The sequence below is a fragment of the Chrysochloris asiatica genome, unplaced genomic scaffold (genome assembly GCF_000296735.1).
Source record: "Chrysochloris asiatica unplaced genomic scaffold, ChrAsi1.0 scaffold00126, whole genome shotgun sequence".
Classification (NCBI taxonomy): Eukaryota; Metazoa; Chordata; class Mammalia; order Afrosoricida; family Chrysochloridae; genus Chrysochloris; species Chrysochloris asiatica.
Window position 1 is genome coordinate 9,794,257 of NW_006408644.1, and position 22,224 is coordinate 9,816,480.

General features: G+C 37.5%; 1 protein-coding gene across 1 annotated transcript in view; it reads right to left on the reverse strand.

Moving 5' to 3' along the window:
* Positions 1-429: 429 nt before the first annotated feature.
* CENPK (centromere protein K) overlaps positions 430-22,224 on the reverse strand; it is a 59,653-nt gene continuing 37,858 nt past the window's right edge. Inside the window, exons 5-9 of the mRNA XM_006869110.1 lie at positions 15,586-15,668; positions 10,887-10,985; positions 10,279-10,405; positions 4,889-4,942; positions 430-588 (exon numbers count right to left, since the gene is read on the reverse strand). Coding sequence (XP_006869172.1) covers positions 430-588; positions 4,889-4,942; positions 10,279-10,405; positions 10,887-10,985; positions 15,586-15,668 — 522 coding nt within the window. The remainder of the gene's footprint in view (positions 589-4,888; positions 4,943-10,278; positions 10,406-10,886; positions 10,986-15,585; positions 15,669-22,224) is intronic.

The window sequence follows — 22,224 nt, forward strand, 5'->3', positions numbered from 1 at the left end:
CCATTTGCAAATTAAATGACTTTTCTATTACATTTCTTATATGTGAAGGAGTTAAGTACCAAATGGAATTCAAAATGCATAGAAGAAATTGTTATAAATTTATGGAGAAAAATACACGGGCAGCATTTTCCAAATAATATCACATGAAATAAGGTACATTATATGCTTTATAGCAGTTTAGTCTACAATAATTTTTATTTTCATTTTTGTCCATACAGTTTAAAACATGAAGGCACTGACTGAATGAGAAATAAAACATTTAAAAATGAACAGATGGCAGCAGGTGTCATTTAAGAATAAAAGGAAAATGGCTATGGGCTTTGACTTGAACATAATGTTCTTTATCCAAAGAGTCCTTCGCATTTCTATTATTCTTCAATGACAAGCTTCTTCTTTAAGATTACATGAAAAGAATGTCATCACATTCCTTTACTGGTGGAAGGCTTCTAATCTTATTCGGTTTGGATCTTCTGGATGTCTCAAGGCAATTCCATTACGCAACAGGAGTTCAATATAAGGCGGCCAAAAGGAATCACTAATTTTGACATATGGATCATATGGAACATCAAACAATCTATTCATGAGAATCTAGGAAAAATAAACAGAAATACATTTTACTTGGGAAAAAAGTTGATACAGCTATAATAAAACATTAATGAAGTTTTTTACCCAAAACAGGTTAATTGTTTAATTATGGTTTGAACAGTTTGCCTGGAATTGGCCATATCAAGTTCTTCTGAAGTACTTAATATAATATATTTGATAATTTGCAAAAGTTCAGATTTTTATTTTTTTTAAAGGTTATGGCTATTTGTAAGGAGCTCTGGTAGCGTAGTGGGTACGAATCAGGCTGAGAACCTTATGGTCAGCAGTTCGAAACTACCAGCCGCTTTGCGGGAGAAAGATGAGACTTTCAACTCACGTCAAGATTTACAGCCTTGGAAACCCTGTACAGGGTCGCTATGGGTTGGAATCAACTCGACGGCACTTAACAACAACAACATGGCTATTTGTAAAAGAAAGTGAATGTAGAGCAAAAAATTATTCAGGTCTTACAATATGAAAAATGATCTGACATGCACAAATTTTAAGTTTGTGGAAAGAATACTAAAGCTCACTTACATAGTGCCAACTACACATTCCATTAAGTATGTTGTATTTTACCATGTAAATATTAAATAATTTCATGAATATATTTTATGGTGTTCACCTATAAAATATTGGAAATATGATTAAGGATTAGATTTTAATTTTAGGTTCTTTGAAAAAGTAACAATATTCTTTACAGAATTTACAGAAATTCATTTTATACTAATGATAAATTATTTTGAGATATTTGTAAAAGATTTATGGATACCTTAAGATCTAAAACAGTATCTTTTCTTTTTCAAGCCTGTGTGCAAAGTCCCTGGGTAGTACAATTGCTAATGTGCTCAAAATCAAACTTGTTGCTTTTGAGCCAACTACTAGTCATCCGACGTATTGCATTAGCAAATCTTCTGCACATGACCTTTTTAAAGTGTTGAAGAGCAAAGATGTCAGCTTGAGGACTAAGGTGTGCCTGACATAAGCCATGGTATTTTCAATCACCTCATATGCATGCAAAAGCTGGACAGTGAATAAGGAAGACCCTAGAAGAATTGATGCTTTTCAGTTACAGGGTTGGAGGAGAATACTGAAAATGCCATGGGCTGCCAAAAGAACCAACAGATCTGTGTTGGAAGAAGTGCAGCCAGAGTGCTCCTTGGAGGCCAAGATGGTCAAACTGTGTCTCTCATACTTCGGACATATTGTCAGGAGGGACCAGTCCCTAGAGAAGGTTATCATGTTTGGTAAGGTGGAGAGTCAGAGAAAAAGAGGAAGACCCCCAAACGAGATGGATTGGTCAAGTGGCAGCATTGATGGACTCAAGCGTGGAAACAGTAGTGAAGTTGGCCCAGGATCAGGCAGTGTTTCGTTCTGCTGTGCCTAAGGTCGCTATGGGTCAGTATTGACTCGATGGCACCTAACAACAACAACACCACTATTCCTAATGACCTTATAGGACAGAGTAGAACCACACCATAGGGGCTCCAAGGCTGTCATTTTCATGGAAGCAGACTGCCATCTCTTTCTCCTGTGGAGCAGATGATCAGTTTGAACTACAGACCTTTTGATTAGCAGTTAAGCACTTAACTAGAGTCACCAAACTACCTTTAATGAGCTTAGTTACTAACCAAGAGGATGGTGGTTTAAGTCAACAAGGAAGTGCCTGAGAAGAAAGGACTAGAAGCCCTTAAAAAAACAACCAGTCATCACATGAGACCACTGTTGTAAAAAGTCTAGAAAACGTTTTCATACTAACAGAACCATTCTTGGATGAGGGAAGGCAATATATAACAACACTAGTAAAATAAGCTCACTTGAAATAGTCAATCATTCAAGATCAAAAAGGTAGTATTTACCTAAGGAAAAAGATTGGGAAGGAGGATGGAATGGCAACAAAAATCACAGGGAGGAAGTGGGATAACTGGTGTTACATAGAGGAGTTTGTGATCTGTTCAAGTGTATGATATATTGAATGTAAAACTGATGATCTGCTCGATAAACCTTCGCTCAATTCACAATCAAAAGCAAAACCAAAAATAGCCATTGAAGACACTATGGCTCAGTGAAGACACAGAGTAGCTTAAGAAAATATTTCCATACTGAAAGAAACATTCTTTGATGGTTACCAGGGAGAGGAGATTAATTCACAGGTTATGGAGTATACACATGTTAGGTCAGGTGTTGGGGAGGACAATACACAAGAGGGAGGGTGGTAGATGAACAATGACTACAGAAGATAAGGGATAGATAGGATAGAGGTAAACAGTGATTTATACACAACCTTGGAACAACAATGTTCTGTGACTCAGAGATTGAGACATAGTCTGAAGGGATAAAAAAGGGGGGAAATTTTAGGTGCTTGACTGCGTTGTGGATATTGGTTTCCCCTGCCTACTATTGTAAATAGACAAGTAAGTATGATAGAAGTCAATACTGGGAATTATGATTATAAAAAGCATATAAGCCAATCTTCACCCTATAACCGATTTGAGTAGCAAAAAGGGGAATTCAAATTTGCCCAGGGAAATAGGCTTCTCGTTAAGCCTTTGTGGAGTAAGGAGCCTTAGGTGGAATCCTGAGCCCTACACAGAAGTTTCTAAAGTGGGACATTCCCACTTGACGAGACATGCAGACCAACCCAGAATGGTTGGGAGAACAGAAGATTCTTATGGGAAGAAAGACCTGAAAACAAAACAAAACAAAACAAAACACAAAAAACCCCCGATTGTTTGGTTGTTAGAATATCAAGCAAGCTGTTTCCTTTGTAGGCATCTAGGCAAGGAAAGTCAGCTCGTCAGGGAAAACCCCCTTCTAAGACTGAAACCAAAGGGAACCCGGGAGCAATCCAGTATTCTCGCTGGTGACCACCCTGGTGGAAACAGAGCAATGAAGACACGGGCTGAGTTTGGCCATGTTCCACTGACATCCATTGACCTTGAGATGATAAAAGAGAAGGGCTGGCTGGTCTGAAGTTAATGGAGATGTGTGAACTCCCAAGCCCACAGGCACTGACCTAGCCACTGAGACAAGAGTGAAGCAGCCAACTGGTCTGAAGTAAGAGGAGGCGTCGTGAACTCCCAAACTTGCAGGTGGTACCTACCCATTGACCTAGCTTGGATGACTAGCTGACCAGAACTCAAAAAGATGAAGATAAAAATACTTGATACTGTTGTTGTTAAGTGCCGTCAAGTCAGTTTTGACCCATAGTGGCCCTGTATAGGGTTTCTGAGGAGCAGGTGGTGAGCTTGAACTGCCGACCTTGCAGTTCAAACAGCTTTGCGGTCTGGTACATAAACCCACAGCACCATACCAGGACTCCACATGACACTGTAAGCAAGTATAAATTTCTACAATTCGATGAACTGGACCTTTGCTTATGGATGCAGTTGCTCAACATTCTAACTGAAATGGAAGGATTCTTCATATCAAGGATCAAGCTTGTTTTCTCAGTGTACTGGATTGAGAGGGATAGGCAATTTGGACATTGGTTATCAAAAATGGGGGTCTATAAAGGCAAGAAGCTTACAAGCTTCATGAGTGTGCTTTGTTTCATACTGAGGGGAGTGATACAGAATCCGCAATAAATAGTTTTCCTCTTTTCCAGATGGATCTGGTGAAAGGTGATGGGGAATAATGGTGATAGAATTTTATGATTAAATTGTGAGTAATTGGTAACAGGATTAATTGCAATCATCACAACTGTACTTGTAGAAGATGTATAACTAAAAGGGGGCAGTAGTTAATCTTTTACTTTGGGAAAGAGGATACCAGGACCATCAAGAAGGATAAGTATGAGTGGAGCGTGAGATCCTATCTAAAAAAGTGGTGATAGTAGAGATGCTGGCAGAGACAAAGACGTGGAGAGATAGAGCAGCTGCAAACTCTAGGCTCACTGACTGACAAAGGCTGTGTTGTGTGCCTGCAGGCAGGAGGCTGGTCTGCAAAATGTGCCCTTTCGACATTTAAGTGAATATATATTTTTTTGTTTTGTATGTGTACATCAAATATTTTTGCTTTGTTGATTTGTGAAAAATAAGAGGTAAAAGGGAAGCTACAGGGTGGAAACAAAATGTATAATTGGTTGAAAGTAAAGCTGATGGTCCTGTTAACCTTCACTCAGTTCACAATTAAAAATTTAAAAACAAAACAACAAAACTCTATGGTGAACAGTTCTACTCTGACAAACATGAAGTCTCTATGAGTTGGTCAACTTCAAAGCAACTGATAACACTTCTAATTGTTCACAAGTCACTAAGAGAAATCTTAAAGACAGATGGGGAAAACTACACAAAACACTTACCTCTAGCATGTCACGTAGTGATATCAGCTGTGCAGGCTGGTCTTGAATGTTTTCCTTTGTAAGAAATGTCAACACAAATAATTAATATTTCAAATCTACCAAGGGTAGAGTATTAGACTCTATTTGATTAAAAATTTTTAAGAGGTGAAGTTCTTGTTAATTGTGGCTAAAAGTCTTACAGACATTGTAGACTACATTTCTTCAAATATTTCAAAAATTATATTTAATTGCAAAACCACAAGATGGTTAGGGACTGAACTGTGTTCCCCTAAAAGGAGTGTTGAAATCCTAACCACTATACCTATAAATAAGGAGCCTTGGTGGTATAATGGGCTACGGAAATGTGAACTAAAAGGCTGACTGAACTCACCAGCCATTCTGAGGGAGAAAGATGAGACTGTCTGACGCGTAATGATTTTCAGCTTTGAAAATCCACAGAGGCAGTTGCACTCTGTCCTACTGGGTTGATATGAGTCGGAATTGACTTGATGGCAGTTGTTGTGGTTAATATTAAGTAAGTCGAGTCGGTTCTGACTCATGGCAACCCTGTATAGGGTTTCCAAGGTGTTAAATGAATAAGGAAGACCTTAGAAGAGCTGATACATTTGAGTTATGGTATTGGAAGAGAATATTAAAAATACCATGGATTGCTAGAAAAACAAAAACATCTGTGTCGGAAGAAGTACAGCCAGAATGCTCCTTACAAGCCAGGATGGCCAGACTTCATCTATCATACTTCGGATATATTATTAGGAGGGACCAGTTCCTGGAAAAGGACATCATGCTTGGCTAAGAGGAGGGTCAGCAAAAAAGAGGAAGACCCGCAACCAGATGGATTGACAGCAAACATTGAGCTCAAGCATAGCACTGATTGTGAAGTTGGTGCAGGACCAGGAAGTATTTCTTTCTGTTGTGCATAAGGTTGTTATAAGTCAGTACTGACTTGACGCACCTAACAACAACAACAACAACAAATTTTTGCATAAGGAGAAAGCCTTATCTTTCTCCTATGGAGTGGCTGGCAGGCTTGAACCACTGACCTTGTGGATCTTAGTCCAGTTATCGTATGGATAGGGCACCTATAAATATGACTTGATGGTAGTGAGCACCTATAAATATGATTCCGTTTGAAAGTAGAGGTTTCCTTTTGCTATGATAATGAAGCCATACCACAGTAGGATGGGTTCTAAACCTAATCTCTTCTGAGTTATAAAAAGAGCAGAATACACTAAAAATACAGACTAGGAAAGATTGAATGCCAATTATTAATGGTACTTAACCAGAAACTAGGAGAGGCCCATGATGGAATCGACAGTCAAGACCTTGATTTGGACTTTATGATTCCAGCATGAAGACAAAATTAATTTCTGTTCGTTAAAGCAACCTACTTGTGGTATGCTTCACTATGGTGTTATCTTGTTTTGTTGTTGTTGTTAAGTGCCATCGAGTCAATCCCGACCCATAGCGACCCTGTATAGGGTTTCCGAGGAGCAGCTGGTGAGCTTGAATCATGGACCTTGCAGTTCAAACGGCTTTGCAGTCTGGCGTATTACCCCATAACGCCACACCAGGACTCCATGGTGTTTGCTTAGTTATCTAATAATGCCATAACAAACAGAAATGCCACAAGTGGATGACTTTAACAACTAGAAATTTCTTCTTTCACAGTTTAGGAGACTAGAAGTACAAATTCAGAGTGTTGGCTCTTGGGGAAGGCTTCCTCTTTGTCATCTCTGGGCAAAGCTCCTTGTCTCCTTTCAGGATTTGTAGGCCCAGGATTCTCCGTACATCTTGACATCAGTCTTCTAGCAGTTTCACAGTGCAGGGACCCCCAGATACAAAGGACACACTCCACTCCTGGCTCTTCTATCTTGGTGGAAGTAGACACCCACCATTCTATACTCAAGTCTCTCTCTTTTTATCTCTTGTAAGATAAAAGGTATTGTATGCCACACTCTTGGAGTCCTGGTGTGGCGCTGTGGGCTAATTCGTTGGACTGCAAAGTCATTTGAACCACAAGGTCGGTGGTTCAAGCTCACCAGCCACTCCTCTGAAACCCTATACAGGGTCGCTGTGAGTAGGAACTGACTATATATATAGCACTTAACATCACACTTTGGAGTCCTGGTGTGGCACTGTGGCACTGTAGGATAAGCACTAGACTGTAAAATTGGTTTGAACCACAAGGTTAGCGGTTCAAACCTACCATTCACCATGGCAGTTAACAACAACATCATGCTCTTATCCTCTTATTGGTTTTATCATATCAAACTATATCAACTGCTAAAACGCTGAGAATCCTGGCCCAGTCAAGTTGACACAAAACCTTCAACTATCACATGATGGCATTATGCAACTAAGATAAAAGTATACTAAAATAGAACACTTAGATGGTTAAAAAATAATTTGGAAAGTAAACAATCTATTTAACAGTAAAAAAAAAAAAAAAGAAATTGAAACTACCTCTATGACAATAAATTTACAATTATTAGAAGATACAATTAAAACGATAACCATAATTGCTGTTGTTAAGTGCCATCGAGTCGGTTCCGACCCACAGTGACCCTCTATAGGGTTTCCAAGGAGCAGCTTGTGAGCTTGAACCACTGACCTTGCAGTTCAAACAGCTCTGTAGACTGGCACATTAACCCACAGTGCCACACCAGGACTCCATAAACATAATAGATAAGTTATATTCTATACATTGCTGCTGTTGTTGTTAAGTGCTATGGAGTGGGTTCCCACTCATAGGGTTTCCAAGGAGTAGCTGGTACATTTGAACTGCCGACCTTATGGTTCAAACCAACCTTCTGGTCCAGTGCTTTATCCCAAGCACCACATCAGCATATAAGAGAAAATGCAGTGTTTGAAACTCCCAGCAAAAATTATGCAAACAAATAACATCTGAGAATATTTATGTAGTAACAGGAGAAGGAACTTGCTTCCTAGGGAACCTTGTACTTCTTTCTACAGCTCATGACAGTTTCTCATGTTAACTCCATTCACTGATTCTTTTCCTTGGGATAATAAAGAATAAATGTATTCTAACAACAACAACATTCAGAGTCCCAACTCTTCTCTTCTCCATATTAATTATCATTGGTTCCTTCAATTTTCATGTGCCATAGATTTGCAGGTCCCTTGATATCATGGTTGTTGTCTTTCTTTTCTTTTTAAAAATCTAATCTCCACAATGATCGCGAGTCCTATGTGAGGAGACTATTATTTAAGATGAGAAAGTCTTTTTATACAGCTCTCTAAGTGGTTACGAATCGGGCTGTGAACCACAAGGTCAACAGTTTGAAACTACCAGCTGCTCTGTGGGAGTAAGATGAGGCTTTCTGCTCCTGTAAAGAATTACAGCCTCGGAAACCCTGTTCAGGGTTGCTATCGGTCAGAACTGGCTCAACGGCACTTAACAACAACAACAACTAAGATATGAGTGTGGTGGCTCCATACGATAAACACAGAACTTCAAACCATAAGGTGGGTGGTTTGAGCCTACCAGTTTCTCTGAGGGAGAAAGATGAACTTTCTTCTCCTGCAAAGATTTAAAGCCTCAGAAACCCTGTACAGTGTTTTTAAGTGCCGACTCAATGGCATTTAATAACAACAACATCTAAGATATGTCTCCCTACTTCTGTTAACATTTTACACCCAAGAGAGATATTTTATATATGTCTACAAAACATTATCCTATTTTATTTGGTTCAGTTCGGGGAAAGCTAAAATGATAGTCCTGAATCTGTCATCTAATATATTTACTATCTAGTACTTTTGTTGTTGTTGTTAGGTGCCATCAAGTTGGTACCGACTCATAGCGATCTTATGCACAGCAGAACAAAACACTGCCCTTTCCTAGGCCAACCTCACTACTATTGCCACAGTTGAGTCCATCGATGCTTCCGCTTAGCCAATCCACCTCACTGGGGGTCTTCCTCTTTTTCTCTGACCCACCACCTTACCAAACACGATATCCTCCTCCAGCAACTGGTCTCTCCTGACAATATGTCTGAAGTATGAGAGGCGATCTAGTACTTTTAACTTTATATTATTTGCAAATTTAAATAACAATGTCTTCTACTTCTTTACCCAAATTAATGTAAATTAATCAAGCACTTTACAACAATGAAGCAATGCACTTTAAATAACCATGAGTCAAAGAAGAAATCACAAAACAAATTAGAAAATGTTTTTTACCTTAAAGATGATGAAAACACATCAAAATTTGTTTGACAGTAGATAATACAGTGAAATTAGAGGGAAATTTAGTCATTTAATTTATACATATTAATATACATCAACGAAATAACCTCACTGCCATTGAGTCAGTTCTAACTCAAAATGGCCCTTTTGGAGACTGCCAATCTTTCTATGGGAGCAGACAGCCCTATCTTTCTGCCATGAAGCAGCAGCAGATTTGAACTGTCACACTTGCAGCTAGCTGTACAATGCTTATTCTACAATATCAGGGCTCCTTTTGAAAGCATATTTTAGAGAATACTAAAAGTTTAAAATGAGCAGTCTAGCATCTGTTTCAACAAGTTACAAAAAAATCAATTAAACTCAAAGAAATAATTAAATAGGAAATATAAGTAATAGAGAAAATAAACAAAGCTAAACTTGGTTCTTGAAAGGGTTAGTAAAATTGATAATTTCAAGAAAGAACAATTATCAGTATCAGGCATGATAAAGGAAAGAGCACTTAAGAACAGACAGGTATTTAAAACGTATGCTTTATAGAATTTGGAGTTCCACAAGATTTTTAACTAGGTCATACATATCAAGATTTCTTCAAAAGGACTGAAAATAACTACCCTAGGCAATTTTGGCATACAATGTCTATACTTTATGCCACAACTCAGTAAACGTGAGATTCCAATAAAAGAATGGTTAATTTACAATTAATTAAGTTATTTTAAATAATATTCTTATTTAAAAGTTACATAAATTTATCAAGGAAAATAGTGAAAAACAAAAAGAAAATATATCTTGCCTTTAATCTCACCCCAAAATATACTGTTATGTTTTTTTTGTAAAAATTAGACTGATAAAATTTTATCATCTGTTTTTAACTCATTTGACAATAAATTATGAGTATTTTATCAATAACGAGTGTTGAGAACATCTTTAAAAGCTACATATTTTTCCATTTACGAATACAATACAAAAATAAATTTAATCCCATTTTATCATATAATAGATTTTAATTTTTCAGTAAACATTATAATGTGATGCAGGAATAGTTCTGTCTATGTATCTATCTATATGGGTATACCTTAGATGTGCATAGTAAATATACAAAAATACATCAGAACGTTTCCTTTTGAAACTAACTGAAAGAAATTCAAACATGCATCTTCTACATTAATATATGCTCTAAAACTTACCTTTTTCTTTTTAACTTTTTCATCAGGCAGAGGAAAATGGTCTACTAGAAATTCACCCAAGGTCAACAAAAGCTTCTCCTTATATTCTTTTATACTTTGCATTTTAGTTTTCAACTCATTCAAGACTCTAGTAAATTAAAAAATAAGAGAAGTATTTAGCTGATAAAATATATATGCACAAGTAAATGGCTATTCAAAAAGTTGATCAAAAACTTTGTTGAAACTTCGCCACTTAAACCAAATAACTTGCTCTGTGAAATAGCACTATCTAACACAAGTTGTTCTTATGTGCCTTTGAGTGGGTTTTGACGCAGAATGACCCTGTATAGAGTTTCTAAGGAGTGGCTGGTGGGGTTGAGCTGCCAACCTGTCAGTTAGCAGTCCAGTGCTTATCCTACAGCATCATACAAGTACTTCTCTCTAACAGGAAAACTTACAGTACAATCAAGTTATATAATTGAAAAAGACTAACTATTAACTGGCAAATATTAGGACAAGACTCATGATTTCTGGTAAAAATTATCTTCTTTCTAACCATGATTTCCTATAATGTAAAACTAAAAAAATCCTTTCTCCTGTTTTAAAAACAAAGAGCACAAAATTAATACCTTGACTCAGAAAATGGTACAATCTGATTTTTCAGTTCATTGTGTAATGTATTAAGAGATCCCAGTATCTGTTCTTGTTCATCCAACCATTGTTGCTCCCTTTAAACATTGAAGAAAAAACAAACAGAAGACAAATAAATATTAACTGCAATTGAACATTAATGTTCAAACACAACATGGGAACACTGAATAAAAAAAATTTAAAAAGGTGTGCGATAAGGTTGTATTCTTTCACCATACTTATTCAACCTGGATGCTGAGCAAATCATCTGAGAAGATGGGTTCTATAAAGAAAAATGTGGCATCAGAATTGGAAGAAGTCTCAGTAACAACCTGTGATATGCAGATGATACAACCTTGCTTGTTGAAAGTGAAGAGGACTTAAAACATTTACTGATGAAGATCAAAGAGCACAGTCTTAGGTATGGATTACATCTCAATGTCAAGAAAACAAAAGTCCTCAACACTGGATCAATAAACAACATTATTATCAACAGGGAAAATATTGAAGTTGTCAAGGACTTCATTTTTCTTGGATCAACTATCAACACTCAGGGAAGCAGCAGTCAAGAAATCAAACGACGTATTGCATTAGGTAAATCTGCTGCACAAGACCTTTTTAAAGTATTGAAGAGCAAAGATGTCAGCTTGAGGACTAAGTATTTTCAATAACCTCATATGCATGTGAAAGCTGGACAGTGAATAAGGAAGACCACAGAAGAATTGATGCTTTTGAGTTACTGGCAACAGCCATAATTAATTAAGGAATTAAAATGAAGAAATTGAGACATATTAATTGAGGAATGGAAATAAAGAAATGCGACATGGGGGAACTGCGCATGAAGAATTCATTGTTTTTGCAAAGCAACAATGAACTATTTTCTTTTCTTTTTCTTTCTCTTTGGATGGCAGAGCCATAAAAAGTTGTTTTATTATTTTTTATGCACAGACCCCTAGTTAAATTTTTCTCTTGTTAAATCATTCTCTGATTTATTCATGATTTTATTAGTATCCCTTTTACTTTAGATTTTTGACTCTCCTACACTTTAGTATATTTTCATTAAAAGTTAGAAGCCACACATTAGCTACATTTTATTCTACTTGGAATCATAGGTAGTTTTAATACTTATATTAACAATGTTCTTAAGACTGCTAGGAGACAGGATTTGTCAATATGAATTACTGCCAGCTTAGGTTTAGTGATTGTAAACATTCTTCCTTATAGCCTTAGTTTAAGGTAATAAAGAATCCTAAATGTGAACAGACCATAAATAAGTCCTGTGGGTACAAGAATTTCAAAAAAATAATTAGACTATAGATAAGGGTTGTGAGAATCTACAGTTATATAAATAAGAAGTCTGATCAGTAAAATAGGGGAATTGTTTTGATAAGCCTCAGCTTTCCTAAGAAGGGATGTTTCTGTAGGAGGAAGTTAAAGAAGTGTAAATTGCACCTGACAATTAGGCTTGATGGCTTAAGGTTTGACTAACATAGGTGAAGAAACATGTAAAGGTTAACTTGCTTCTCAGAGAAAAGAACAGATTTATGTAGGAACAAATGTTTAACTAAAAGGTTTCAAGGCGCATGTCTCCTATGCCTTGAGATAATGTCTTTGCTGTAACTTCTCATCCCTGTTGTAAATTTAAGAATTGTAAACTATGAGGAATGTGCCCCAAGATAGATTGTACCATGATGTCATTGATTACTATGAATGCAATGTTTTCTGTAATGGTATACAAGGGGGTTGTAAGATAGAACAAAGTAGTAGAAGAAAGGAAGTAGAAGAAAGAAGTAGAAGTAAGTAGAAGTAGAGGTAAGTAAGAATAGAGGCAAGAAGTAGAGGTAAGAGTAAGTAGAAGAAAGGAGTAGAAAAAAGGAGAGAGGTAAGAGATGTAGAAGCAAGAGTGAGAGAAGTAAGTAGAAGCAGAAAGAAATAGGGAGAGAAGAAGGAATATGAGGTGGAGAGGAGACAAGACATGAATGGAGGGAGGATAGAGGGAGTAATGTAAAGAAGAAGCAGGGGAGTGGAGTAGTGAAAGTAGTAATGTAGATAATTAGGAGTAGTAGTGTAGAAAGAAAAAGAGTAATGTAGAGAAGGAGACAGTAAAGAAATGGAAGGAGCGGAAGGGAGAAAAGAAACAGAAGAGATGAGCAGGAGGGGAGCAGGAGAGGAGAGAAGGAAAACAGGAGCAGGGGAGGGGAGAAAGGAAGCAGAAGAGATGAGCAGGAGAGCAGGGGAGTAAAGAATGAGCAGGACAGTAAAGAATGAGAGAAGTAAAGTATTAGAGTAGCCATAGAAATAATAATAATAAAGCATGTAATAAGAAGATTTTGAATTTATCATGACCCATGACTCCGTGTAATCCCTTAATCGCCGACGTCTGCACACGTCTTCGGAAAAAACCCTGGAATAAATATGCCGGGGCAGGCTCTCAGAAAGTTACAGTGTTGGAGGAGAATACTGAAAATGCCATAGGCTGCCAAAAGAACCAATAAATCTGTTTTGGAAGAAGTGCTGCCAGAGTGCTCCTTGGAAGCTAAGATGGCCAAACTTCATCTCTCATACTTTGTACATATTGTCAGGAGGGACCAGTCACTGGAAAAGGATGTCATGTTTGATAAGGTGGAATGTCAGAGAAAAAGAGGAAAATCCCCAACGAGATGGATTGTCAAAGTGGCAGCATTGATGGGCTCAAGTGTGGAAACAGTAGTAAGGTTGGCCAAGGATTGGGCAGTGTTTCATTCTACTGTGCATAAGGTTGCTATGGGTTGGTACCGACTCGATGGCACCTAACAACAACAACAACAACAACAATATTAATGAAAAATAACTGGTGGTGCCAGGGTTAAAGCAATTAGCTGCTACCCAAAGACTGATGGTTCGAATTCACCAGCTGCTTCTGTAATAGTCCTAACCGTGTTGTTGTTAGTTGCCACTCAGTGGGTTCCAACTCACAGTGACCCTGTAGAGGGTTCCAAGGAGCAGCTGGTGGGTTTGAATGACCGATCTTGAGGTTAGAAGTCCAGTGCTTATCCTTAACCACACCAGGTCTCCTGGTCACAGGGGAAGGCAATATACAACATGAGGGAAGTTGGGGAAAAAATTATGGCAGCAGGAGAAAACATGGGGAGAAACATGTAAGAGTAAAAGGTCACAGAGGTAAATACTAATATATATACAGTCCTGTTATGTTGTTCTACAGTTAGATGCATGGATAGATACTCAGGCTGAATGGGTGTAGGAAGAAAAGTGGGAGTATACTAACAAAGTATATGACAGAGAATATTTGCACTTGGGTATCTACCATTGGTGTAAACATATCAATGGATATGGTGGAACATCCAAGGGACAAAGTTATGAAAACTTCTTACACATTACCAAACACCTTGAGGGAATGAGTCGTTGGGCTGGGGGGTGCTCAGAATCATAGCCTCAGGGGGCACCATGGTCAATTAGCATAACACAATCCACAAAAACAATGTTCTACATTCTACTATGGTGAGTAGCCAAGGGGATCTTAAAAGCTCATGAGTAGTCTGTCTTTGACCAGAAGAAAGAAGAGTGATGAAAACTGAAGATGCATGGAATTAGTCCAATGGACTAAGAGACCACAGGAACATCAGTCTCCATGACCTGAAACCAGAGAACTAGATGGTGCCGGGCACCACTACCAACTGCTCTGAAAAGCATCACATTAGAAGGTCCTGAACTAAGTGGGAGAAAATATGGAACAAAATTCAAACCCACAAACAATGCCAGACTTACTGGTCAAATAGAGACAAATGGAACCTCAAAACTATGGCCTTTGGTCACTCTCCAGGTCTGGAACTTAATTCACTATAGTGAAATTTTCAGTCATGCAATAGATAGGTACACACTAGGACACAACAACACTAGTGAGGTACACATACCATACACAGAATGGTTAACCATTCAAGATCAAAAGGGCAACATTTATTCAAGGACAAAGTTCAAAATGGTTGGGAAAAGAAGGAGGAATGGAAACAAGAAAAACACGGAAAGTAATGTTACATCAAGGGAATTGCAATTCTTGAAGTGAAATAAAGTATATTATTTGTTGACTGTAAAACTGATCATCTGTACATTAGTGAATAACTGTTATCAGGACTGACTGTGACGATTGGAAATGTAAAGGTAGACGTTTTGTAGCAAAAGGAGGGGAGTGATTCACTTTACAGTCTAGGAGCAGAGGTCCCTGGGACCATCAAGGGAGAAGAGCGGAGAGTGGGACCCTACCCAGAGAAGCAGTGACACCAGAGACAGAGGCAGAGACGATGACGTGGAAAGATGAAGTGGCTGGGCACTTTAGACCCAGAGAGGGAGTGGGGCTGTGTGCTGATGACCAGGAGGCAGACTTGCAGGGTATACCCTTTGGTTGGTTGATGATGCATGGAGGGGATTGTAACCATGGCAATGAAACAATATATGATAGGATGAATGCAAAGCTAATGTTCTCCCATGTACACTATCAAATAATTCACAATAAAACATTAAAACACAAAACAAAAATCTGATCATCTGCTTTAGAAGCCTTCACTCAATTCACAATAAAAAGTAAGAAACAAAGCAAAACAATCACAGCCTTGGAAACCTTATACGTCAGTTCTATTTGGTCCCATAGGTTCATTACGAGTCAAATCGATTTGACAGCAAACGGTTTTTATAACATAAATATACCTTTCCAAGTCTTCCTTTAACTTTTCATTCTTTGACTGAATAGCAGACAATACCATTTCCAAATCATGTCTCAATTTTTGGAACTGAAACAAAATAAATAAAATTAATTATCTAGTCTTTAATCCTGTAAATAGTATTAGTTTTGCTTTATATTGAAATTTACATTTGGTCTAGGATCAATATTTCAGTTCAGAAATCAATAGCAAACGAATGCACCATAATTTTTCAATCTTGTATGCTGACCATACAATCTGAGAATCTGAATTATATGAAGAAAAATGTGGTATCAGGATTGGAGGAAGATTCATGAACAACCTATGATATGCAAATGATCTTGCAAAAACAAACACAAATCAAATTTACTCAATAAATATTTATTAATCAGTTACTGACTACCTACAGTGTCTGAAGAATATTAAACACAAAGGTTAAACAAAGTAGTTTAGATCAAAAGAAAACACTAAATAGACATCTAGTCCCCCAAAATAAATATATAAAATGAAGAGCACTGAAAATGATAAATATAGAGATAAACATAAAAATGTTTTTATCTTATTTTTAACCTCTTTAAAAGACAATTAGGTATCCGGAGAAAAGCAGTAATAATGAATAATGAAGTTTAAAACTTAAAAAGCAAATATGAGATCATTATTACAAAAAAAACCCCACTTTTAGTTTGTCATACTGTGGTGGCTTGCATGTTGCTGCGATTCTGGAAGCTATGCCACCGGTATTTTAAATACCAGAAGGGTCACATATGGTGGACAGGTTCAGATGAGCTTCCAGACAAAGACAGACTAGGAAAAAGGAGAGATGGACTACTTCCGAATATTTAGTCACTGAAAACCTTTTGAGTAGCAGTGGAATACTGTCAGCACCAGATTATTAAATATTGAAACATGATGAAGAGCACCATAATATTGTCAAATATAGTGTCAGAAGATGTTAGAAGGCACTCTGTTTGAGTGATCTCAGGTTAGAAGGCACTTAAAATACGACTGGGGAAGAGCTGCCTCCTCAAAGTAAAGTTGACCATGATGACGCAAATGAAGTAAAGATTTAGGAACCTTCATTTGCTGATGGGGCACAACTCAAAATGAAGAGAAACAGCAGAAAACACTCATTAATAATTGGAATATAGAATGTATGAAGTATGAATCCAGGAAAATTGGGAATACTCAAAAATGAAATGGAATGCATGAGCATTGATATCCATGTATTAGTGAGCTGAAGTGGACTGGTATTGGCCATTTTGAATCTGACAATCACGTGGTTTAATATGCTGAGAATGACAGATTGAAGAGGAATGGCATTGCATTCATCACCACAAAAAACTTGTCAAGATCAGTCATGAATACAACGCTGTCTGTGATGGGATAATATCCATCCGCCTCCAAGGAAGGCCAGTTAATATCACTATTATTTAAGTTTATGCACCAACTCAGTGAAACCAGTGATGATTAAACTGAAGAACTGTACCAAATTCTTTAATCTGAAATTGATCAAAAATGCAATCAAGATGTATTGCTAATTACTGGCGATTGGAATGCAAAGGTTGAAATGAAGAGGAAGGATCAGTAAATGGAAAATAAGGCCTTGGTGATAGAAACAATCCTGGAGATATGACAGAACTTTGCAAGACCAATGAGCTTCTTCGTTGCAAATACCTTTTTTAAACAACACAAAAGATGACTATATACAGGAACTTCACCAGGTGGAATGCACAGAAATCAAATAGACTACATCTGTGGAAAAAGATGGTAGAAAAGTCCCATATTATCAGCTAAAACAAGGCCGGGGAAAGACTGTGGAACAGAGCATTAGCTGCTCATATGCAAGTTCAGGCTGAAGCTGAAGAAAATTAAAACAAGTCCACTAGAGCCAAAATATGACCTTGAACATATTCCATATGAATTTAGAGGTCACCTGAAGAATAGATTTGATGCATTTGGCACTAAAGACCAAAGACCAGGAGAGATGTGGGATGACATCAAGAACATCCTAAAGGAAGAAAGCAAAAGGTCATTAAGAAAAAAAGAAAGAAGGAAAAAACTAAAATGGATGTCAAATGAGACTCTGAAACTTGCTCTGCAATGCAGAGATGCTAATGCAAATGGAAGAAATGAGGAGGTAAAGGAGCTGAATAGAAAATCTGAAAGGTCAGTTTGAAAAGACAAAGTCAAGTAATATAATGATATGTGCAAAGACCTGGAGTTATGAAACCAAAAGGGAAGAATATGCTCCATACATTGAGGGAACTGAAGAAAAATAAATAAATAAATAAAATCAAGCCTTGACTTGCAATATTGAAGGATCCTATGGGCAAAATACTGAAAGCATCAAAAGAGGATGAAAGGAAAACACAAAGTAATTGTACCAAAAAGAAATGGTCAATGTTCATCCAGTTCAAGAGGTAGCATGTGATCAAGAGCCAATGAAGCAGAAGGAAGAAGTCAAAGGTGTACTGAAGGCACGGCAAAGAACAAGGCACCGGGATTAGATGGAATATAAATGGAAATCTTCCAACAAACTGATGCGGCACTGGAGGCACTTACTTATCTATGCAAAAAAATTTGGAAGACAACTATGAGATAACACAGTAGCAGAGGCAATGGGCTTAAGTGTTTTGTTCTGTTGTTCATAATAGAGTCAGTATGAATTGACATGATGACTCAACGGCAACCGATAACAACAAAATTATTTATAAATTGAGTCCAGTGTATCACTGTAGGATAAACACTGGACTGCAAGGTTGGTTTTAACCACAAGGTTGGCGATTCAAATTCGCCAGCCGTTCCTAGGAAACCCTATACAAGGTTGCTATGATTTGCAACTGACTTGACAGCCCTTAACAACATTATAAAAACATCAAGAAAGAAAAATGAAAAGAAATAGCCTTTGATGGTTATAAGGTGGAACAGAAAGAGAGGGTAAAAAATTAAAGGGTTGTTGTTAACTGCCATTGAATCAGTTCTAACTCATAGACACCCTGTTTAGGGTTTCTGAGGAGTATCTGATAGATCTGAGCTGCTGACCTTGTTGTCAGCAGTCCAGTGCTTATCCTATAGTGCCACACAAGGACTACAAGTTCAAGGTAGACAGATATTAACTTTGGTGAAGGTGAAAGCAATGTACATTAAATGAGGTTAGCAAAAAAAAATGATCAAGGCAAAGAAAGATGCTTGTGGGAGTACAAGAGTTAAAAGCAACAGAGAAATACTATTATATATACAATCCTGAAATAACAGTAATAGCAATAATCTATAAATAAACACGCAGATTGACACACAAGCTGAATAGATGTGAAGAAGGAGAACGGAACTCACAAACATATATATGAAATCCTGATGTGGCATTGTAGGACAAGCACTTGACTGCAATGTTGGTTTGAACTTCAAGGTTGGTGGCTCAAATCCACCAGCCACTCCTTGGAAATTCTATACAGGGTTGCTATGAATTAGAACTGACTTGACGGCACTTAATATGTATATGTATGTGTATGTATATATACGTAGTTTGACAGGGGCTGTTTCTACATATATACTTACCTACACTGTAAGTATACCTATGAATATTGTAGAGTATACAGGGGGCAAAGTTATAAAAACTCCTTAGACATAACCAAACACCTTGAAGGAATAAGTTACAGATCCTGGCTTCAGGACAATGATATGAGGGAACATCAAGGTAAACTGGCATAACATAGTACACAAAGACGATATTCTACATACTGCTTTGGTGAGTAGCAACAACAGGGCCTTAAAAGGTTATGAATGGCCATCTAAGGTGTCTCTTCTCATCCAAAGCAAATGAAAGTAAATAAAATCAAACAGGCATGAAAATAATCAGTTGAAAAACTAACAGACCACTTGAACCTCAGCCTTCACTATGCTAAGGCCAGACTGTTGTTATTAGGTGCTTTTGAACCAGTTCCAACTTATAGTGCCATGGAAGGAATACACAGAGTCACTGTACCAAAAGAAACTGGTTAATGTTCAACTGTTTCAAGAGGTAGCATATAATCAAAAGCCAATGCTCTTCAATAATCTAATTATTAAAGATGCCCAAAAGACAGTCCATATCCAGAAACAAGATAGAGTAACTGAAACAAATGAGTTCCAGGTAGACCTAGACTTCCCATTGGATGGAAGGTAGGTTTTGGAACTGTCTGAGAAGGAATTCAGGAGAATGCTATTGAGGTGCATCCAAATAATCCATAAAGAGGTTGAGAAATATACGGATGAAATCAGAAATGCACTACAGGAACAACCAAATAAAACAAAAATAACATTGGAAACTACTCAAAACATGTAGAAAGAGATCTAAAATATTAATAATAAAACATCAGAAATGGACTACACACTGAAAGTACACAGGAGTAGATTTCAAAAGATGAAAGTTAGAAAACAAATCTCTTAAAGCTAAGATACAAGAGCAAGCAGAAAAAAGGATAAAAAAATCTGAAGAAAGTCTAAGATTCAAGTGGGACAACATGAAGAGGAATAACTTAAGAATTATTGGAATTCTGGAACAGGAAGAATCACACAAGACCACAGAAGAGATAGCTGAAGAGCTTCTGGAAGAAAATTACCCTAACATCCTGATAAACGAAAAGATAAACATTCAAAAAGCTCAACAAACCCCAGGAAGGATAGACCCCCAAAAGAAAATCACCAAGACATATTATAAGCTCTCCAAAATCAAAGATAAGAAGAGAATCCTGAAAGCAGCTAGGAAAAAGAGAAATGTAATGTACAAAGGCAAACAAATAAGATTAAAATTCAGCAGAAACTATGAAGGCAAAAAAGGCAATGGAGAGACATATACAAAACCTTGAAAGAAAAAACTGCCAACCAAGAATTGTCTACTCTGCAAAGCTGTCAATCAAATACAATGCTGTAATAAAAACACTCCAGGATAAACAGAAGCTAAGGAATTTTGTCAAAGCCAACACAGAGCTTAAAGACATCCTAAAGGGAGTTCTTTGGACTGAGAACCAAGAAGAACAGAAAACAACCAGAGATTGACATACGTGGAAACATCACCAGAACTCAATCGACAGATGAAAGAGTCCAGAACAGAACCTAACTACACGAACGAATTCAGAGGATCTGGGATGTCAGTCTATGATCAAAACAATTACAATGTGAAAGAAGGTAAAAATATAGGAACAGAGATCCAGGTGATGAGGACGTCAGGTAGTTTTCAGGGTGAAATAGACTGTTTTAAATGGAGGAAAAAGTTAATAGAATATTGGGTAACCTCAAAGAAAATTAATACATCACAATCTATCAAGAAAATGAAAATCCAAGAACAATGGAAACATTAAAAATATGAAGCTTAAGAAAATATACCCATACTAAAGGAAAGGAAAAAAAAATATTTGTTGGCTACCAAGGGTGGGAGGGAGATGACAGTAGAGAACAGGTTAGGGGTTAGACACAGCATAGTCTTGGTGTTGAGGAGGGTAATACACAAAAGGGAGGAGATGGAAGAACAAGGTAGATAGGGGAACACTTAGGCAGGTTTGCGTGGGATAAATTGGACAGAGGTAAATAGTGATGTATGCTCAACCTTGAAACGACAGGGCTCTGTGTTACAGGGATCAAGGCATACCCTGTCTTATGAATGTTGGTTTCCCTTGCCTATTATTGTAAAATAGACACTTGAGTGTAATAGAAAGGAATATCGGGAAACATGATTACAGAAAATTTGTAAGCCTATAACTGATTGTTGCTAAGTGCTATCAAGTCGTTTACGACTCATAGCAACTCTTTATAGGGTTTCCAAAGAAAAGCTGGTGGGCTTGAACTGCCAACCTTGCAGTTCAAACGACTTTGCAGTCAAGCGCATTAACCCACAATGCCATACAAGGACTCCATAACTGATTAGAATAACTAAAAGGGGTTCTAGAACTTGCCCAGTGCATTAGGCTTTTTGTGGAGCCTTTGTAGTGTATAGGACCTTAGGTGTAATCCTGAGCCCCCATTCCCACTTGAAAGGACATGCAGACCAGCCTAGAGCAGCCAGAGAAACAGAAGATACTTCTTGAAAGAAAGATCAGCAGGAAAAATTGAAAACAAAAACAGCAGTCTGATTGGCTAGTAAAAGAGCAAGCAAGCTGTTTGCTAGGGAGCCATAAATGCAAGTAATCAAGTCCCTGCAGGACAAATCCTCCTCCAAGACTGAAACTCAAAGGGAACACACAAGCAGGCATGTAAGTTTGCTGGTGACCATGTTGGTCTACTAGTGAATGGAAGATGGAGAAAGTCGGCAATGAAGACATGGGCTGAGTTCGATCATGTTCCATAGACTCCTGTTTACTTGGAGATGAGAGAGAGAAAATAAAAGGCTGGTTGGTCTGAAGTGTGGTGAGACCTAAGGACTCCAAAGCCAGTGGACAAGGACATAGCCACAGAGGGCTAGAGTTGAGAGTGAAGTGTCCAGCTGATTTGAAGTGTGGGGAGACACACAAGAATGCCCAAACATGCAGATAGTACCCATTTGACCTAACTTGGATGACTTGATGATCAGAACTAGAATAGAGGAAGATAAAAAAATTTGATAAAGGAAACAAGTGTAAATTGCTACAATTTGATGACCTTGACCTATACTTATGGATGTAGTAGCTCAAAATAC